Here is a 21,227-nt window from a genome sequence, read left to right as displayed (position 1 = left end):
CATGTAAACAACAAAACCACAATAAACCATCAAGATCCTGGCTTGACAGACATATTTATTACAGAAATTAAAACACATTCATTTCTGTTTCTATGTATAAGACTGGATCTCAAGGAAGCCTCACTGCATCTGGACAGATCATTTTTCTAATAATGAATCAGCAGCATTTCCCAGTGATGGGTTGCGGCTGGAAGGATATCTGCTGTGTAAAAACTTGCTGGATAAGTTGGCGGTTCATTCCGCTGTGGCAACCCCGGATTAATAAAGAGACTAAGCCGACAGGAAAATGAATGAATGAATCAGCAGCAGTGTAGGCATCTGTATAATTCTGTTCTTTTGTATTTCTGTAGGCTGACTGTGGAAAGGGAATGATCAGAATGAAGCATTGTGTTCCTCATCAGTTCCAGAATCTAGTATTTGCATCTTTTCCATGCAGTCAAATATATATATAGAAACGCTGCTGTCCAAAACCAAAGCAAAGGACAAACAAGCTGCAGGCTAAACTTACTAATGCACATGTATGCTAACATATCTACAAATGTAATTATTACGAATAAGATGTGGGTGACACGATGGTTCAGTGCTTAGCACTGTCGCCTCACAGCAAGAAGGTCGCTGGTTTGAGTCCCGGCTGGGTCAGTTGGCAAACACATGCGCTATAGGTGAATTGAATAAACTAAATTATCTGTAGTGTATGTGTGTGAATGAGTGTGTATGGGTGTTTCCCAGTACTGGGTTGCAGCTGGAAGGGCATCGGCTGCATAAAACATATGCTGGATAGATTGGTGGTTCATTCCGCTGTGGCGACCCCTGATTAATAAAGGGACTAAGGAAAATGAATGAATGTATGAGGTGTTTTTACATGACTGAGTGCGGGTGATTGTGAGCAAACTGAGGGAGTAATGGTGGATTAACATGGCTCATTTTTGTTGTAGATCAGTAACACAACCTTTATTAAACTTTAATGTAGATGCTGCAGAAGGCCAGTAAGAACTTTACCTACTATTTCCTTGTTTAGTAGCAGGAAATGAGCATGCAAATGCTGTTTAGGTGGAATTCTCATAGTGTTTTTCAACTGAACTGACATTGCATTGCTTGTATTCAAAGCAGGAAGCTTATATCCTGATAATCAAGTATAGGCTACTTTTTAATTTGGAGAGTAGGATTTACATGCATTTATTATCAGATAAAAAGAAAATCTGAAATCTGCTCTCCGTTAAACAGAGATTGAGAAAAAAATTAACAAGGGGCTTAATAATTCAGACTTCAACTGTATATATATATATAGGAGGGTCTCGTCGTCCTTTTTTTGTCCTCTGCTGATCACAGTTTCCATGTGTTCATGCACATCATTGGACATCTTAATAGAAAGCTGTACCGCATGTGTTTGGACTGTGGGGAAACCGGATCACCCTGAGAAAACCCACATGAATGCAAGGAGAACATGCAAACTCCACACAGAAACACCAAGCCTCGAACCAGCAACCTTCTTGCTGTGAGGCGACAGCACTACCTACTGCGCCACTGCGTTGCCTAATAGGAAGTTTAAAACACTTAAAATATTGATCATTTATTTATTTATTTAATACAAGAATAATAACATCACTGCATTGAAGACAAAAATCAATACCAAAAAAATAAGAAGAGAATTTTTTTTTACAAAGCCTCAATCATTAAGAAAAACGATTATAATGAGCTTTAAGAAACGTATTCTTCTTATATTATTAATAAGCTTAAGAGATTCAATATTGATGAAATTTCAAGTAGGAAAGTATTAAATATAGGTTTTGTTTTTAGAAACTTATTTTTGTGCATAAGAAATTTATAGTGTCACACAAAACAATTAACAATAATCGAGAGCATGATCATTACCCGAGAAATACAGAAGTATTTTATAGAAAGAGTTAGGTCACACAAAAGTTATTCCAAAGATCATTTAAAATATTGATAACGAAATGTTATTAGTTGGATGATGACGCGTCGCGGTGACGCGATTCGTATTTAAATGCGGGCGGGAGAGTGATGTCATAACTCTGCGCCGTGCTCTTGGGTATGTTGTGATTCTGCAGGAGAAAGGTTTGTCTACTTTTATACGTTTTTTAAGCGTTTTAATTGTGTGAATTAATGAAAACCGTTTGATGGTTTATACAAGCGACACACATGTGGTTAATTATTACTTAAATAAACCCCGAAATGCTTTGCGAAACACTATTAAACGGACTGTATTGAGTAAAGCCCATCCACACACACACACACTGTAAAATAAAAGCTGCGCCTTATTTTCTTTGTCGTTAACTTATGAACAATATGAGTTCAGTTTCTAATAAACAATGATGGAGAAACGCTGACAAACGATACCTTTAATATTAAAGCTACATAAGACGTGTTTTACAGTGATGCGAAGGTCAGACGCAGCTGATGTAAACACAACAAACACACGTGTGTTATGACGACTTTTACTGAACTATATTAAACGTTTTGGTTAAATATGCAAATAAAAATAACTACAGTACTAATTATTAAATAAATGGACAAATGTAGTGCTACTTATGTGTGTTTCACTTACTTAAGACTATTAACTCCCACAAACTTATTACTTAAATATTCTTAATCGCTTTTTAACAAGGTCTAGTACACAGAGCAGGTTTAACAAACATAAAAATGCAGAACAAGAGCACAAACTGTGTGAGTGTTATGGACATTGAATGTACATCTCAATATTGTGTACCGGTTGGGGTGGGCAAACTTGGTCCCGGAGGGCCGGTGTCCTGCACAGTTTAGCTCCAACTCTAACCAAACACACCTGATTATAGATTACTAGTGATCTTGAAGACACTGATTAGTATGTTCAGGTGTGTTTGATTAGTGTTGAAGCTAAACTGTGCAGGACACCGGCCCTCCAGGACAGAGTTTGCCCAGCACTGGGTTTAGGGAAGGTGTAAAGGGAGGAGGAAATAAAACAATAAAGAGGAAAAAAACACAATAATAATGACAGAAAGCAAGGTTGTGGGTGGAAGAGTGTGTGGGTTTAGTACAGGGAGGTTGAAATATATTAAGACATTAAAGAAATGGGTTCCAGATGTTGGTGAAGATGGACATATTTATATCTGAGTGTATTTATTTTTTCTAATATAATATATTCTATAAGTAGATTGGTCCAGGGGTTAACTCTTTGACTGCCGCTCTACCAATTGGTTTTTACTTTTTTAAATAACGACTGATAAAGTCATTTAAAGAGGGGTTGTTTTAAATAATGGCTCTCACTCAGCATTGTTGGTTTGCAAAATAATCTAACAAAAATCCTTTTGCATTACTACAACTGGTTTTGGTTTATTGTAAAAAATAAAACAAGAAAGCGTGTTAAATGAGAATTAGGAAAAAAAAAAAAAAAAAATATATATATATATATATATATATATATATATATATATATATATATATATATATAAAGGTAATTTAGTACTCAAAAATGTTTTATTTTGAATTTATTTTATTTTATTTTTTTATAAATTGGTTTTAAACTTCATATTTTCAGATTTTTCTATAAACCGACATATCTAACATTTGGTAGAAGCTGATATTTTAGAAATTATGGGATGTGTTAAAAAAATTCGTTAAATGCAATCTAAACATTTTTTTTCTTGGTGGGATATTTGGGCAATTTTTAGTTTAACAGTTTTAAATGGTTTTCTTGGCAGTGGCAATGGAAATTAAGAGTGTTTTTCTTTATATTTGGTATGAAGATTCAGTTTCTGTGGTGTTACCAAGTAGGCGAAGTGGAGACTACTGAACTATTGAGCTGATGGAGATTTAGTTTGTCTTCATTTTTTTGTTTTCTCTGTTAATGATTCTCTTCTTCATGTTGATAGTGTCTAAAAACACAAACTCCTGAAGCGACTGAGGTATAAAGATGGCGTTTATTAAAGTGGAGAGTGAAGATATGATGATTGAAGAAACATTCACAGTCAAACATGAAGAGACTGAAGAAGCTTTCAGAGTCAAACATGAAGATCCTGAGGAACAAACAGGTTGGTCATTTAATCTTTTATATATATATATATATATATATATATATATATAATTAAATTTTACAGCTCAACTAAAATGAATGATACATATGAAAACCGCGACTGACCTTTGAGTCTGCATGAAGTCAAAATTTACTCTTCTTATTTTCTACATGTATTAGTAGTGTGTTTGTTATAAGCCCACACTGAATCTGCGCACACAGAAATCTGTAGATTTTTACTTTTGATTTTTTTTTCTTGTATTTACTTGTTAATTTATATTTATTTAATTTTTGAATGAATTTCACTAACATAATTGTGATTATAATAACCGCAATATTTAAATATTCATATGCTTTATTTACAATACAGTTTGTAAAGTCATTTTCTGTCTTTTAGTAGTTATACTATATAGGAGACTTGCTTTGTTTTCCAATTAAGTGGGTCTAATTGGATTTGCATCGTAAATCGAGGTGTGAACCTACGCTGGTCTCACTGTTCAGTTGTGATTATCATGCCATCCATTCGGTGAGTCCAGCTGCGCTCTCATAGCAGGAAAATGGGGAAAAAAATTAATTACTGCACTTTTATAAACACAGCACTGATGACTCGTATCTCCAAACAATTCTTCTTCTCCCATTTGTTTTGGCAACACAACGTGTCGTCTCTCTGCCGTCTGAACACTGTTACAGGTTTTTGAAGCTATCATGCATATTAATGAAGTTCACCTCATACAAAATCGAGTGCGCTGATTGGTTTGAGTGAAGTCTTTCTTCTGAAATAATGCTGCAGACTCACAGACGTTACAAAGTACTCCCAGATACAGACAGCCAGTCTACATGCTAGAATACACGCAAGCATCTATTCGGCGTGACGCTGCTCCAAAAATTCTTTTCTAATCCGAAAGAACGAATTTGCTTGAAATAATGCCAAAACAACTAATTTTCACTTTTTTGTGTAATATACGTTTCCTAATAGTGTTAATAGCAGCATGGGACACTTGTATCACTGTCAACAGCTCAGAAAATGTGTTTTGGTTTTTTGTGACCCTTTAAAATGGGGCTTTGTTTTATTCTCCTGGCTTGTGAATGTGTTAATGACGTTTTTCTCTAAACCAATGGTGTTCAGCTGCGTGTCTAGCTCCGCATTTTTGGTACCCTTTTGTTGTGCTAGGTACCCTTTCAAATAGGTAGCCAAAAACTGGTACTGTACGGTTCGCTTTTAGGTACCTTTTGGCAGTGGAAACAGCCATGAAATCGTACCAAACCATGTCACTCATTGGAAATGGGCCATCATAAAGGAAAGGCATTTATCTTGGCTGATGTTGAAATGTTCTACTGCACAGTAGGCTTGGGCGGTAATATGGTATACCGCAGGATCTAAAAATAGCAACGGTGTCAGTTTCAATACCGTCATAAAAAACAATGCACCTGAATAGGCAGTGTGGAGGGCAGTGTGGAGGAGAGAGGTGAGGTAAGCTGGCGAGTCGCGCACCAAGTAATCTGCAGTATTTCCGGTTTCGATCGAACGAGAAGGGAGACGTGGTAAATACCAACTAGAGGTCTGCATTCACGCTGCTGTACCGCGGGAGCTGACCAGATTTCTTGCGGTGCGGGAATTAATTTCAGAGTAAAGCACGGTAGCGGTCGGTAACTCTGGTGTTATTTGAATCTGAACGAATGGGGCTAACAATATCGCTCCCGAGCGTGCGCGTGCGCATCCACGTGGATTGTGTGTGTGTGTGTGTGAATGAGTGCATGTTGCTGTGTGTCGCTTGGTGCTCTGTCTGACTGACTGACTGTGTGTGTGTGTGTGTGTGTGTGTGTGTGTGTGTGTGTGTGTGTGTGTGTGTGTGTGTGTGTGTGTGTGTGTGTGAATGAGAGAGTTTGGTGATGCTGTTTGAGCCTTACATCATACTTTCTTTTATTATGCACGGTAATACCGGATACTGAGGTAAAATAGGGAGGAGGTTTGACCGTATCAAAATATCAAAAGCCTACTGCTTATTACTGTTATTAAGACATTAATGAAAGATTCAAGACTGATGCATCAACCCAATGTTGGCTTGTTTCCTGCTTTGACTTGTTAAACGGCTGTTTAACTTTTTTTTTTTATTTGTTACTTGTTTTTTAGACCTGGTGGGACTCAAAGAAGAGGAAGAAGAATTGAATGACATGGAGGGGAAAGAGCAATGTGTGAAACATCAAGACTTTGTGAATGTAGAACAGTTTATTAAGATCGAACCGACTTCATCAGGAAAAACAGATCAGAAAAACAAACCTAATCAGCTGTTCATCTGCCAACAGTGTGGAAGAGCTTTCAGTCGGAAGTATAAACTGAAGAATCACATGACGATCCACACTGGAGAGAAGCCTTTCACCTGTGAGCAGTGTGGGAAGAGCTTCAATTACAAGGAAAACCTTAATTACCACATGAGAGTTCACACCGGAGAGAGGCCGTTCTCCTGTAAGGAGTGTGGAAAGAGTTTCGTTCACAAAGCAGCTCTTAAATACCACACCAGAGTTCACACCGGAGAGAAGCCCTTCACCTGTGAACTGTGTGGAAAGAGCTACGTTCACAAGGGAAACCTTAATTACCATAAGAGAGGTCATACTGGAGAGAGGCCGTTCACCTGCGAGCAGTGTGGAAAGAGTTTCGTTCAGAAACACAAGCTTAATAACCACATCTTAAGCCACACTGGAGAGAAACCCTTCAAATGCCTGCAGTGTGGAACCGGTTTCAGTTGCAAAGCAAACCTTCACACCCACATGAAAGTCCATTCTGGAGAGAAGCCGTTCACGTGCCAGCAGTGTGGGAAGAGTTACACCAAAAAAAGCAACCTTAAAAAGCACATGAACGTCCACACTGGGGAGAACCTGTTCAGATGCGAGCGGTGCGGGCAGAGCTTCAGATATAAACATTCATTGGATTCTCATATACAAAAGAGAGAGCTCAGCGGAGGGAACTGTCTTATTAAATACACTGCAGAAAAGCCTTACGCGTGCCAGCTGTGTGATAAGAGCTATAAAAACAAAACACACTTTGATTCCCACATGAAAATACACGCTGGAGAGAAACCGTTCCCCTGTGATCAGTGTGGAGGGAGCTTCAGCAATAAAGCAGCCCTTGGCTCACACATGAAGGTTCACATTGGTGAGTCCTCACACTCGGTAAATGCACAGAAATCTGTTGATCACTAATGACAAGTGATTCGATTGTGATTTGAGAAGGGATTCGATTGGTTGAGGGTTTTTATCCATGCATTGCATGCACACAGTCTATAATTAAACAATACAGTCAAACAACCATGAAATTCATTGGTCTTTATTATTGATGATTATTGATTCCGTCTTATAAGTAGGCCCACATGGAATCTGCGCGAGTAAATGTGTGTAATATCTAAATTCATTTTTTTAATTAATTACAGTAATATTATTGACTAATATGAAAATGTTCATCAGATTTATGTACAATGCAGTTTGTACACATTACAGAAAATATTACTGTATTTTCTGTCTTTTAGTAGAGATATTATATGAGACTTGCTTTGTTTACCAAATAAAGTGAATCTAATTGCATTTGCATTTTAAACATTAGATAAAAGTTAAAAAGGTATTACTTTTTATTTCATATATTTAGGTTTTAGTTATGATACTCCCAAAATAATTACGCAGAAATCCGCAGACTTTTACCCAAAATTCTCCGCAGAGATAGCAAAAAAAAAAAAAAAAAGGCAGCAGATTCCATCTGGGCCTGCTTATAAGTTGAAAATTCAATAGTAGAGTCTGGCTGTATGTTGTCATGATACTGCAGTTTCACTACTTTACTACGGTGACCGGGAACTGCAAAACTACATTACAAAGTGTGAAACAAAGACAAAAATACATATGAAAATCCATTTTACCAAGGACAAAACAAATTTACATTTTAGAGAAAAAATTTAGACGCAAAACACTTTTACCAGTCCCCAAACACATTTACAATGACAGATTCTTTCCGGAAAGGGAATGTACCACACACTGGGAAATATCAGCTCGTGTGTGTGACTTTGTAGACCGGAGGTGGGCAACCTATGACCATATGCAGCCCGCTGAACACTTTCATCCGGCACACGAGGGAGTTTTTAAAATGCAGTTTCTTGAGTAACGGTTTGGTTCAGAATTAATAAATTAGGCTAAATTGTCTGTGGTGAATGTTTGTTTGTGGATGTTTCCCAGAGATGGGTTGCTGCTGGAAGGACAGCCGCTGCGTAAAACATGTGCTGGATAAGTTGGAGGTTCATTCCGCTGTGGCGACCCCTGATTAATAAAGGGACTAAGCTGAAAAGAAAATGAATGATCTGAAACTTTTAATTACATTTTCTTTTCTTGTAAATAATAAAAGTTGCATCAATTTCTGGAGGGCCGCAGCTCTGTGCAGTCTTCCTCCACCCCTAATCAAACACAACTGATCCAACTAATGAGGTGTTCAAAAGAGTCAAGAACACCTTCGTTAGTTGGATCAGCTGTGTTTGATCAGGTTCAGAGCAGAGCTGCGGCCCGCCAGGAATTGAGTTTGACACTTGTGTTGTAATGCATTTATCTTAGATGTTGTCTTTAGCCATTAAAACATATTCTTTCCTTTTTTTAGTTCGAGTGACACAAAGAGAAGAGAATCCAGAATTGAGTGAAATACAAGAAAACGATGAGAGTGAGAATCATGATGATATTGAGGATGTGGACAACTCTATTAGGACTGAAACAACTTCATCTGATAAAACACTTGAGAAGGCTGAATCTAACCGTGACCTCACTTGCGAGCTGTGTGGAAGATCTTTCTCTCAAATATATAAACTTAAGAACCACATGATAATCCACACTGGAGAGAAGCCTTTCGCCTGTGAACGGTGTGGAAAGAGTTTCTTTTACAAAGGAAACCTCATTTCCCACATCAGAGTTCACACTGGAGAGAAGCCTTACACCTGCAAACAGTGCGGAAAGAGTTTCAATTATAAAGGAAACCTTAATTCCCACATCAGAATTCACACCGGGGAGAAGCCCTTCACCTGCACACAGTGTGGACGGGGTTTCAGCTTTCACGGAAACCTTAATTACCACATGAGAGTTCACACTGAAGAGAAGGCTTTCTCCTGTAAAGAGTGTGGAAAGAGTTTCAATTATAAAGCAAACCTTAATTCCCACATGAGAGTTCATAGTGAAAAGAAACCGTTCACCTGTGAAGTGTGTGAAAAGAGTTTCGCTAAGAAAAGCTACCTTAAAGCACACATTAAACTCCACTCGAGTGAATCCGTTCAAATGTGAGCAGTGTGGGCCGTTTCAAATGACAAGAAACTTTTTTTGTCACTCAGGAAAATATTAAAATGACTATAAATGGATCAAATCATGCTTTGATTCCCACTTGAGAATTTACACTGGAGAGAACCCCACTACACAAACACAGCTTTCCAATGTTCCAGTGTCTAAGACGGGTGTCCAAACTCAATCCTGGAGGGCCGGTGTCCTGCAGATTTCATCTCCAACTTGCCTTATCACATCGGCAAGGATGTTTCTAGAAAGCCTAGTAAGAGCTTGATTAGCTAGCCCAGGTGTGTCTGATTGGGGTTGGAACTAAACTTTGCAGGACACTGACCCTCCAGGACCGAGTTTAGACATGCCTGGTCTAAGACAAGGGTGTCCAAACTCTGTCCTGAAGAGTTTATCTCCAACTTGCTTCAGTACACCTGCCAGGAAGCTTCTTGCACCAATCTCGTTCCTGGAGGTCCGGTGCCCCGCTGGGTTTAGCTCCAACTTGCCTTAACACACATGCCTGGGTGTTTCAAGTATACCTAGTAAGAGCTTGAGTAGCTTGTTCAGGTGTGTTTGATTAGGGTTGGAGCTAAAATCTGCAGGACACCGGACCTCCAGCATTGAGTTAATAAAGGTCACTAAACACGTTTTTTTTTTTTTTTTTTACATCAGTTGTGTCTGAGATATGAGTCACTGTATGACTATTAAAGGTGTTTCAGTACAGTAGCCACTCAGCATAGTATGCAAAGTCATTGCAAGCAGCATAGGCTTTATAAGAATTACTTTGGAATGTAACAAATATGTCTTAAAATAAAAGTGTGCAAATGATATTTTCAAATATGATAATTATATAATAAATTATATTATTATTGTTAATGTAATTATGCGATTCAGCTTTTAAAAACATCTACTTTCGACGCGCCTCTATGACGTAATTGGCGTCGGCGAGAGGAGGAATGACGTCATAATAACGCGCCGCTCCTGTATATTTTGTTGTACGGCCGGTGAAAGGTTTGTGTTTTTAAGCCTTTAAAAGTGTTTAAACTTAATGACAAGGTTCTGGCGTTTTGTGGTTTAACGAGCGCTGCACAGTGGGTTAATTATTACCGAGAGAATTACGACAATACATTTATCTAACAGTAATAAACGCGAGTTCAATGAGTGAAGCTCATAACAGAAGCCGCGTCTGTTTCTCTTCATCAACAGCAGGAGTCCAGCCTGACAGTGAAGGAGACACTGATTATACAAACACTGATGAACTAAAACACCTTTAATAATCATACAGTGGATCATATCGCAGACACAACTGATGTACAAAAACGTTTGTAGTGACCTTTATTACACAGCAATAACACACGATTCAGTAAAAATGCAAATAAAACACAAATAAGGAAAAGCTAAACATAATAGAGAAAATGTGAAGCATGATTTCTCTAATTGTGAAACACAGCCAGACATTTAGTGTTTATTTTTCTCTATTAATGCAGTCTTCATCTTGATCTTGACAGAGTGTACAAACCCGCAGAAAGCAGAGTATTATGAAGATGGCGTTTATTAAAGAGGAGAGTGAAGATGTGGACATTGAAGAAGCTTTCAGAGTCAAGCATGAAGATCCTGAGGAACAGACAGGTTGGTTTTCATCCTCAAAGCTCCACTCAGTCATTTGCTGGGAATATAACTTTTAACAAGTCTTCACATTGTTTTATATACGTTACTCAGCAACGTGGACACCTCCAAATGGTGTTAAAAGTGTCACTTACTGTATTTATAAGGTATAATTCACCCAAAAATGTCATTTCTGTCTTGATGTAATGATGTATTCGCAGCTGCGAAATCACACGTGATGGGAGCTGCATGAACTGTTACAACAGAGAGGGTGGGTGCGCGCGCCTGTGAATGAAGTCTACTTTGGTCCCACTTTATATTAAGTGTCCTTAACTACTATGTACTTGCATCAAAAAAATAAATACAATGTACTTACTGTGTTTATAATGTATTTGAGAACACTTGTGGTGCTTTTGAGTTGGGATAGAGGTTGGGTTATGAACAGGTTTGGTGGTATGGGTTTAAGGGTGGGTTAAGGTGTAAGGGATGGTCAACAGTGTATTTACAAATGTAATTACAAAAGTTAATTACAGATGTAAGTAAATACATGTATTTAATCCAACATAAGTACACAGTAAATACATGTATTTACACAATAAGTACATTGTAACAAACTATTAACTCCTGTGTAAGTACATATTAGTTAAGGCCACTTAATATAAAGTGGGACCAGTGAACAGAACCTGCAAAGGCTGTGAATAACAGCAAATCTAGGGCCAGATGGAATCTGCTGTTTTTTGCTATTTCTGCGGAGAATTTTGGTAATAATCTGCAGATTTCTGCTGAATATTTTGGGAGTATCATAACTAAAACCTTAATATGTGAAATAAAAAATAATATATTTTAAACTTTTATTTACTGTTTAAAATGCAAATCCAATTAGATTCACTTTATTAGGTAAACAAAGCAAGTCTCTCGTATAATACATCTACAAAAAGACAAAAATATTACTGTACAAACTGCATTGTACATAAATCAGATGAACATTTTCACATTAGTCATTAATATTACTGTAATTAATTAAAAAACTGAATTAATATAGATATTACACACATTTACTCAAGTAAATAAACAGAATTAATGATGGGCGGAAAATCTGCAGAATTCTGCGCGCGCAGATTCCGTGTGGGCTTACTGATGTCTCAAGCAATAGTTCAACATCAGAATTATGAATAGTTGTATTCTGATGTCGTCACTTTACTGTACATTAATAAACAGGACACATTTAAAGTCTGTTCTAGTCCACATTTTAAAGTCCTTACAAAAATGAGCATTTTAACCAACAGTATCATGTTTGAGAAATAATAACAGTATCAGCATACTCATGTTAACCTTTGTCTTAGATCTACAGAATCGTGAGAAAATCGTGATCTTAATTTTCTGCCAAAAACATCATGACTTGTGCAGCTCTTAACACATGCTCTTCTGGCTAGATAGAGCAAAACTCTGCAGAGCAGCAGTCCTCCTGGAATTTAGTGGAGGTCTGATTTAAAATGTACACTTGAAAGGTTTAAACCAGGGGTGTCAAACTCAATTCCTGGAGGGCCGAAGCCCTGCACATTTTACTTCCAACCCTGCTCCAACACCCCTACCTGCAGGTTTCAAACAAGCCTGAAGGACTCAATTAGTTTGATCAGGTGTGTTTAATTAGGGTTGGAACTAAACTGTGCAGAGATGCGGCCCTCCAGGAACTGAGTTTGACACCTGTGGTTCAAACTGCTGACTTCTGTTTGTCTTCTTTTACTTTAGGTGTGATGGCAATCAAAGAGGAGAATGAAGAGTTGAATGTAATGATGGAGAAAGATCAGCTTGAGAAACATGACTTTGTGTCACTTGGAAACTCCATCAAGACTGAAACCTCCTCATCTGTGGAAACACTTGAGGAGACCGAATCTAAGGGGCAGTTCACATGCCTGCAATGTGGAAAAAGATTCGGTCAACATTGTAAGCTCACTTACCACATGAAGATTCACTCCGGAGAGAAGCCGTACACCTGTGAGCAGTGCGCAAAGACTTTCAAGTACAAAGGAAACCTTAAATTCCACATGAAAGTCCACACCGGAGAGAAGCCTTTCAAATGTGAGAAGTGTGGAAAGCGGTTCGTTCACAAAGGAAACCTGGAGTACCACATGATCGTTCACACTGGAGAGAGGCCTTTCCCCTGCAGCGTGTGTGGAAAGAGGTTTGTTCACAGAGGAAACCTTAATCACCACATCAGAGTTCACACCGGAGAGAGGCCTTTTACCTGCACACACTGCGGGAAGAGCTTCGCTCAGAACGCCACTCTTAAGACTCACACACTGGTTCACACCGGAGAGAAGCCTTTCACATGTCTTCAGTGTCAGAGCAGTTTCACGTACAGAAGAGACCTGAAGTATCACATGCAGAAGTGCTGCGCTAAGACATTGCAGTGCATTAAGAGCGAGGACAGCCTTGAAAACGGCAGCACTCATCAACACTTCAACTCTGGATGAAGTTAATTTGTAATTAGCGTATTGACGATGTGTAGCTTGCACACTGTAGATACAAAGTGATGCAGATGTGAACCCAAACTCTTATTCTTTATGTGGTGGTGTCTCTCCTGATGGTAGTTTGTCTAGGGGTGTCCATACTCAGTCCTGGAGGGCCGGTGTCCTGGATATTTTAGTTCCAACCCCAATTAAACACACCTGAACCAGCTAATCTAGCTCTTTCTTGGTATACTAGACCAGGGGTGTCCAGACTCGGTCCTGGAGGGCCGGTGTCCTGCAAAGTTTAGTTCCAACCCCAATCGGACACACCTGGGATAGCTAATCAAGGTCTCACCAGGCTTTCTAGAAACATCCTTGCAGCTGTATTGAGGGAAGTTGGAGCAAAAATCTGCAGGACACCGGCCCTCCAGGACAGAGTTTGGACACTCCCTTTCCAGCGAGGTGTGTTAAAGGAAGTTGGAGCTAAACTATGCAGGACACCAGCCCTCCAGGATCGAGTTTGGACACCCCTGGTCTAGGCATTTTTAAAGAGGTGACATTTAATTTACTTTTTTCATTCATTTTCTTTCGGGTTAGTCTCTTTATTTATCAGGGGTCGCCACAGTGTAATGAACCGCCAACTATTCCGGCATGTTTTACACAACCACAACCCAGTACTGGGAAACACCCATACACACTCGATCACACACTCATACACTACGGCCAGTTTAGTTCATCAATTCCCCTACAGCACATGTGTTTGAACTGGAGGAAACCAGAACACGCCAACACGGGGAGAACATGCAAACTCCACACAGAAACACCAGCTGACCCAGCCGGGACTCGAACCAGCAACCTTCTTGCTGTCAGCATTAAATGATAAGTCAGTGAAATAGAGTTGAAGTACTTTATTTGGGTTGCTAATGTTTGCTTGCAATTTCTGTGGGGAACACATTGCAGGTAATTGCTGTGTCCAGTTGCAGAAGTGTTGATGGTAAGTCACTGTCTTCATGCAATTGCAACAATTTGTCAAGCACTTTTTGTTTTATTTGGAGTTTACTGACCCAAGTGGACCATTCTGTCCGTCTTAATGTCCTTAGTCTGAAGCCCATCATTAATTTCAGCTCAGTAGCCTCCCGTGTCGCTGTTTTTGACTGCTTCTCTACAGCAGGGGTGTCCAAACTCAGTCCTGGAGAGCCAGTGTCCTGCATGGCTCCAACTTTCTTCAACACACCTGCCTGAAAGTTTCTTGTATACTTAAGCTGCGGTCACTAGAGTTTGTGCATGCAAAATTCTGTCGTACAGTGCTGCGAAAAGAAGGAGGATTAAACAAGATGATTAGACATTTAAAAAAGTGAGCGATTGCTCCATATTTTACATTTCTGTACAAAGAGGTCATGTTTTGATCCTTGATTGATCTCACGCAGTCAAGTGATGCGGTTTTACAGGTCAGAGTTCACCAAGCTTGAACTTTGCAATGCAGGGGAACTTGTCGCGAAAGCTTGCGTTTCCGTTCTGACGCATTCGCGTGGGTATGGGGAGATAAGTGCAGTGTGACCGCAGCTTTAGAAAGAGCTTGATTAGTTGGTTCAGGTGTGTTTAATTGCGGTTGATACTAAAATATACAGGACAGTGCTTCCCACACATAGACTTTACTTGGGCAGGTGTATTTTGTGACACATTATTTTACTATTATTTACATCCCTTTACACCTTTTGAATCTGCTCAATAAAACCAAACATCCGCAATCAAGTAGTGGGAAATCTTCTCTTGTTTACCAGTTTCATTCTGTGCCCGTGAGACTTGTCAACACTCGTGCAAACCCACAGAGATGCACATTTTTGGGACTTAAAATTAGTTCGGCCCAGATTTCTAAATCTCCCAAAATGTCCAGGATTCAGATTTTGCTTTCACTTTGTAAAACTTGTATGTGTTTTTTGCATTACTCTTGAATTAGAGGCTACGTTCCGCCTGGTTTCCCAGCTGACAGTGCACACAGCTGATACCGAGAGAAAAAGTAAGTAATTGATTTATTAATGTAAACAACTCCAAAACACTTTACTATATACTCTGAGGGGATGAGATGACATCTAAACTGGCTGCTAAATATATGTACACCATTAGTAATGGTTAATCAACGCATTTGCCTCCATTAAAAATAAAATAAACTTGTTTTAATCTTGCAATTATGATAATTTTTGAGACAATGTTTTATACTTCTGTCACTTATTTCTCGTTTGCTGATTATTTTATTACTTTGATGATGCTAATATATTACATTGGATATTTTATATATTTATTTAAAATGCTTTTGGCTTTCAAATTTGCTTTGAACTTGAAAGAGAGAGAGAAGCAGATTGGCAGATACCTGTCAGTGGGTGCACATGGCTCATTTTTTATTTTCAATAGTAGTTTTGTTTTACTTTAACCCATTTAAAAGAAACTGTGAAAAACAGTGTCATAATAAATACAATTATTATTAAAAGTTAAATTATATTTGTTTGTCGCATATAGTTAAATACTTATGTGATGTGGATATATGGTGTAATTTAATTTCACACCTGTGGGAACCACTGCAGCACACCGGCCCTGCTCTACAGTTTTAGTGTGCATATATTCGTATTATATATATATATATATATATATATATATATATATATATATATATATATATATATATATATATATATATACACCTGATATTATATTATATATATAATATCATATTATATTCCTATTGCAGAAATCATCTCAGTGTCATCATTCTGTTAGCTGTGTATATGGTCATGTTCACTGTGATAAAACTTAGGCTCATCTGTTATATTTTATGAGCAAGTTAAATAGGCTAAGTGTCATATTCATTACTTAAAGCATGTTTTGGAAAGATTTAAACTATTTTATCTAACTAAATTTTGGACAAGAGGAACCATTCGGGTTTGTTTTCTTGCACAACACTGTTTTGTAAGGATAGACAGGGTTATATTGTTATTAAGATTAGTATGTGCCTCGTATAGCTTGAAAATATGAACAAATTGTCTTTTGGAAGGCAAACTTTATACAGTTTAATGGCTTTAGATTATTTGAAACTCCAAGAACAAAAGTATAGAAACAATGGAATATATTTAGTAATAAAATATAATGTTATATTATGCAGGTGTTCTCTTTTATTAACTTAAAGAGAGTCTCTGTGAAGCTATGCTGCAATCCATCTTTCTCCACGGGTGGAAGACGTGACGTCATACGACTGCGCCGCGTTCCTGCATACTGATTCGGCTGGATACAGGTTTGTGTTTACGGTGTTTACATTCATTAAACGGGTTTGGCTGATTCTCGAGGGATGTACAGTAGGTTAATAATGGTTGAAAGACACTGGAGTACTGTAATCTGACGCGAGTTTAATGAGTAAAGCTCATAACAGAAGCTGCGTCTGTTTCTCATCATCAACAGCAGGAGTTCAGTCTGACAGTGATAGAGAAACTGTATATATACAGGCTCTGATGAACTAAAACACCTTTAATAATCATACAGTGACTCATATCTCAGGCACAACTAATGTAAACACACGTGTCATTTTTAAATAATAAAGTTTTGATCAGATACACAACTGAATAACACTACCAAATGGTAAAGTGATGCTTATATGTGAAGTGTGTTGTGCTCTTTTATTACTGCCTGTTCTTTTTTTATCAGCTGACTGTATGACTGAACGCTGCCGTAGGGGATTGTCTTCAGAAATGTGTTGTTGTGCTGGCTGAAAGTCTCTTCACACCCCAATAGTACTGATTAAAGTAAATGATCTAAATGTGTTTAAATGTGTTTTTATATTCTGGGTGAGGCAGAAGACTAAACAATGTTCATCCAATTAAACATTTTCGGACGACAATTCCCATAATTCTGTTAGTAGCCCAAACTGTCTGTCAACAAATGCAGATTTGTACAACTGCAGCAGCTGTTCATGCAGATCCACCGTTTGCACATTCATTACCACACAGAGAGAGAGAGAGAGCAGTAAAAACAAATGCTGAATCAATATTAGAGTGAGTTTTGCACGCTGGATGAGGGACGACATCATGGCTGAAGTATTTCTGTTAGACGGTTAATGTTCTGCTTTGAAACCATTTTAGTCACACAAAGCTGATGTAGATTGTGCTGTTACGAATGGGTTCAGTGGCGGTTCTAGTTTAAATGGCACCCTGGGCGAACCACACCATATCCAGCTATCCCACCCCCCGCCCCTGAAAAAAAATCTGGAACCATATAGAAAGCATGTGGTTGACTTTTCATTACTCCCATGTGAACAAATGTAATTGCCTCAAACAATGCAGACAGCATACATACAAACAAACTAAAACTTTACTAATACTTCACTATATCTGGACCTTGCCTTTTTGCTGCAAAGTCATCAATTATATCATTATATAGCCCATTAAAGGGTGTTGCTAGACATAATGGCCATGCCCCACTACCCAAAAACATATATTTTTATTATTTAGTATAAATAAATATAAATCTGTTTATTATATATATATATATATATATATATATATATATATAGAGAGAGAGGGGGGCCCCCCTTTTTATTTTATTATTATTATTTTTTTATATTTCCCAAATGATGTTTTACAGAGCAAGGAAATGTTTACAGTATGTCTGATAATATTTGTTCTTCTGGAAATCTGCTCTCCGTTAAAGAGAAATTAAGGAAAAATAAACAAGAGGGCGAATAATTCAGGGGGGCTAATAATTCTGACTTCAACTCTGTGTGTGTGTATACAGTTGAAGTCAGAATTATTAGCTCCCCTGTTTATTTTTTCCCCTAATTGCTGATTAACGGAAAGAAGCTTTAATATGTTTAATATTTCTTTCTGCTAATGATTGTCTTCATCTTGACAGAGTGTGTAAACACACACAGAGAACCAGATTATTATAAAGATGGCGTTTATTAAAAAGGAGAGTGAAGACATCAAGATTGAAGAAACATTCACAGTCAATCATGAAGAGACTGAAGAAGCTTTCAGAGTCAAACATGAAGATCCTGAGGAACAAACAGGTTGGTTTTCAGAAACAGAGCATGTAGAAAGTATTCACAGTGCTTCACTTTTTCCAAATTTTGTTATGTTAAATTTTGTTAAATGGATTTATTTCCTCCACATTCTACACACAATCCCCCAAATGACAATGTCAAAAAAAAAAGAGTTGTTGAAATTGTTGCAAATTTATTAAAAATAAAAAAGCTGTAAGATCACATGTACATCAGTATTCACAGCCTTTGCTCAATGCTCAGTTGATGCACCTTTGGCAGCGATTACAGCCTCAAGTTTTAAAGGCTTTTTGAATATGATGCCACAAGCTTGGCACACCTGTCTTTGGTAATTTTTGCCCATTCCTCTTTGGATGGGAAGCGACTGTGTAGAGCCATTTTCAGATCTCTCCATAGATGTTCAATAGGATTTAGGTCTGGGCTCTGGCTGGGCCACTCACCGAGTTGTGAAGCCGCTCCATTGATAATTGAGGAGAAGATGGACCGCTTCCATTCTATGTTATCAGATCATGCTCAAAAGATCTACACTCGACAAGCGGGTCCAGTGGCTCTCCAGGAATTGAGACTATTGATTTAGGCCCCGTTTACACTAAAGCGTTTTAGTTTTACATCAAAAATGATCCATGTCCACACTAGCGTTTCATCTAGCGTCTCTGAACATATCTCCGTCCACACTACACCACCAAAAACGTACATCACATGACCATTGGCGCACTCTGGGCATGTGTGTTCTAGTATAAACAGGAAGCATGTGTCTTGCTCGGCATTTGGTTATCGTTAGTCAACAAACGCCGGTTGAACAATGAACGCGATGGCAAAGAAAGCAAGAAGGGTGTTTTTGTGGACAGACGACGAGGTCGAGTTACTAAACGTAACAAATGAATAACTGCACAATGCTGCCTAAAACAGACAATAGTGCAAACAATGCTCTCATTTCTGTGTCCATGTTGTTGTTTACAGTGAAGGCTGGTCTGCTGTCTTCTGGTAGCTTTAAAGACATTTGTTATAGTCATGTGATAGGGGCTTGACGAATAAGGGAAGGATACGCAATGACACAAAAGCCCCAATCAGGTAGCGAATCTCAGCAGCGCTTCAGAATGAACACGGCCTCTCCAGCGTTTCCAAAACACTCCGTTTTCTGCGCTCGAGATCTCCGGCGTAGTGTGAACGGATGGCGTAACCGTAGCAAAACTTATGCGTTTTAAAACGAAAAGTAGTGTAAACGGGGCCTTAAGAAGTATGTTTAAAAGTGTTAAACTGCTGTTAACTTGTCTTTGTCTTATTTTTTTAGCTTCAGCTGCAATGGCACTCAAAGAAGAGAATGGAGAAATGAATGTAATGGAAGAGAGAGATCAGTTTGAGAAAGACGATTTCGTGGAAAACCCTATTAAGACTGAAGCATCTTCATCTGGAGGAACACTTCAGGAAACTGAATCTAATAATCTCTTCGCGTGCCAACAATGTGGAAAAAGCTTCAATCACAAATATAAACTCAAGAACCACCTTAAAATCCACACAGGAGATAAACCCTTCAAATGCAAGCAGTGCGGAAAGACTTTCATTCAAAAGGGCAACCTCAATTCCCACATGAAAGTTCACACCGGAGAGAAGTCTTTCACATGCGAGCAGTGTGGGAAGAGTTTCACCACAAAGGGCAACCTTAAAACACACATGAACATCCACACGGGAGTCAACCCGTTCACATGTGAGCAGTGCGGAGAGAGCTTCAAATACAAAGAGACATTTCGCTCTCATAAAACGAGAGAACACTCGGGAGAGAAGCTGAAGAAACTTGGCGCTGCACAAAAGCCGTTCGCCTGCAAACTGTGCAAGAAAAGCTATCAATATAAATCGCACCTCGAATCCCACAAGAAAAGACACAACGGAGAGAAGCCGTTCACGTGTCGTCAGTGTGGAAAGAGATTCACTTACAAAAGAAATCTTGTGTTACACACGAGAGCTCACACCGGAGAGAAGCCTTTTACCTGCAAGCAGTGCGGGAAGAGTTTCAATCAAACATATAAACTTAATTACCACATGAACATCCACACCGCAGAGAAGCCGTTCACGTGCGAGCAGTGCGGAAAGAGCTTCTTCTACAAGGGGAACTTCAAGTACCACATGAAAGTTCACAGCGGACAGAAACCGTTCAGCTGCAAACGCTGCGGGAAGAGCTTCACCACGAACGGCAACCTTAAAACACACATGAACATCCACACCGGAGTCAACCCGTTCACGTGTGAGCACTGCGGACAGAGCTTCAAATATAAAGAAACCTTTCGTTCTCATAAGAAGAGAGAACACTCGGTTGAGAAAACACAGAAGACTACAGAAAAGGCATGTGAGAAGAGCTGTACAACAAATCCCCACCTTACATCTCGCATGAACCTTCACACTAAAGAGAAGCGGTTCGCCTGCTATCAGTGTGACACGAAATTCACTTCCAAAGGAAACCTTGATTTACACTTGAGAGTGTCCACTGGAGAGAAGCCTTTCACCTGTGGACAGTGTGGATCGGCTTACAGTTACAAAGGAAACCTCGATTCCCACATGAGAGTTCACACCGGAGACACGCATTTCACCTGCGAAGAGTGTGGAAGAAGTTTTGATGAAAGATTTAAGCTTGATGGCCACATGTACGTTCACTGTGGAACGAAGCCGTTCACATGCCAGCAGTGCGGAAAGAGTTTCAGGTACAAGGGAAACCTTAAATCCCACATGAGAGTTCACACCGGAGAGAAGCCGTTTTACTGCAAGCGGTGTGGAAAGAGCTTCTGCACAAAGGGCAACCTTAAAACACACATGAACATCCACACCGGACTCAACCCGTTCACATGTG

General features: G+C 38.8%; 2 protein-coding genes across 7 annotated transcripts in view; both read left to right on the top strand.

Moving 5' to 3' along the window:
• Window positions 1-2,026: 2,026 nt before the first annotated feature.
• On the top strand, window positions 2,027-10,232 carry zgc:162936. Of its 6 annotated transcripts, none has more exons than XR_015508197.1 (5): window positions 2,028-2,076; window positions 3,870-4,028; window positions 6,141-7,160; window positions 8,637-9,474; window positions 9,895-10,232. XR_015508197.1 is itself a non-coding variant. In NM_001366639.2 (4 exon segments), coding segments are annotated over 3 exon segments (1,809 nt in total). In that variant the 5' UTR covers window positions 2,027-2,076; window positions 3,870-3,910; the 3' UTR covers window positions 9,308-9,381.
• A 9-nt stretch (window positions 10,233-10,241) lies between these two features.
• Window positions 10,242-21,227, top strand: part of LOC137487709 (uncharacterized) — a 12,471-nt gene continuing 1,485 nt past the window's right edge. Inside the window, exons 1-5 of the mRNA XM_087283424.1 lie at window positions 10,242-10,303; window positions 10,801-10,921; window positions 12,647-13,365; window positions 18,250-18,397; window positions 19,680-21,227. The exon at window positions 19,680-21,227 is cut by the window's right edge and continues 1,485 nt beyond it. Of these exons, the coding sequence (XP_087139550.1) occupies window positions 10,831-10,921; window positions 12,647-13,365; window positions 18,250-18,397; window positions 19,680-21,227 (2,506 nt within the window). The 5' untranslated portion in view covers window positions 10,242-10,303; window positions 10,801-10,830. The remainder of the gene's footprint in view (window positions 10,304-10,800; window positions 10,922-12,646; window positions 13,366-18,249; window positions 18,398-19,679) is intronic.

This window comes from Danio rerio, chromosome 15 (genome assembly GCF_052040795.2).
Source record: "Danio rerio strain M-AB ecotype USA chromosome 15, GRCz13ab, whole genome shotgun sequence".
Lineage (NCBI taxonomy): Eukaryota > Metazoa > Chordata > Actinopteri > Cypriniformes > Danionidae > Danio > Danio rerio.
The sequence above is the reverse complement of the archived record's forward strand: the minus strand, read 5'-3'. Positions and strand labels throughout refer to the sequence as shown.

Excerpts from the sequence above, each read along its gene's own strand:
- zgc:162936 (XM_087282226.1), top strand. The coding sequence starts at position 3,911 with ATGGCGTTTATTAAAGTGGAGAGTGAAGATATGATGATTGAAGAAACA. Across the intron at positions 4,029-6,140 it reads AGATCCTGAGGAACAAACAG|ACCTGGTGGGACTCAAAGAA; the intron begins GTTGGTCATTTA and ends CTTGTTTTTTAG. Across the intron at positions 7,161-8,636 it reads ACACATGAAGGTTCACATTG|TTCGAGTGACACAAAGAGAA; the intron begins GTGAGTCCTCAC and ends TCCTTTTTTTAG.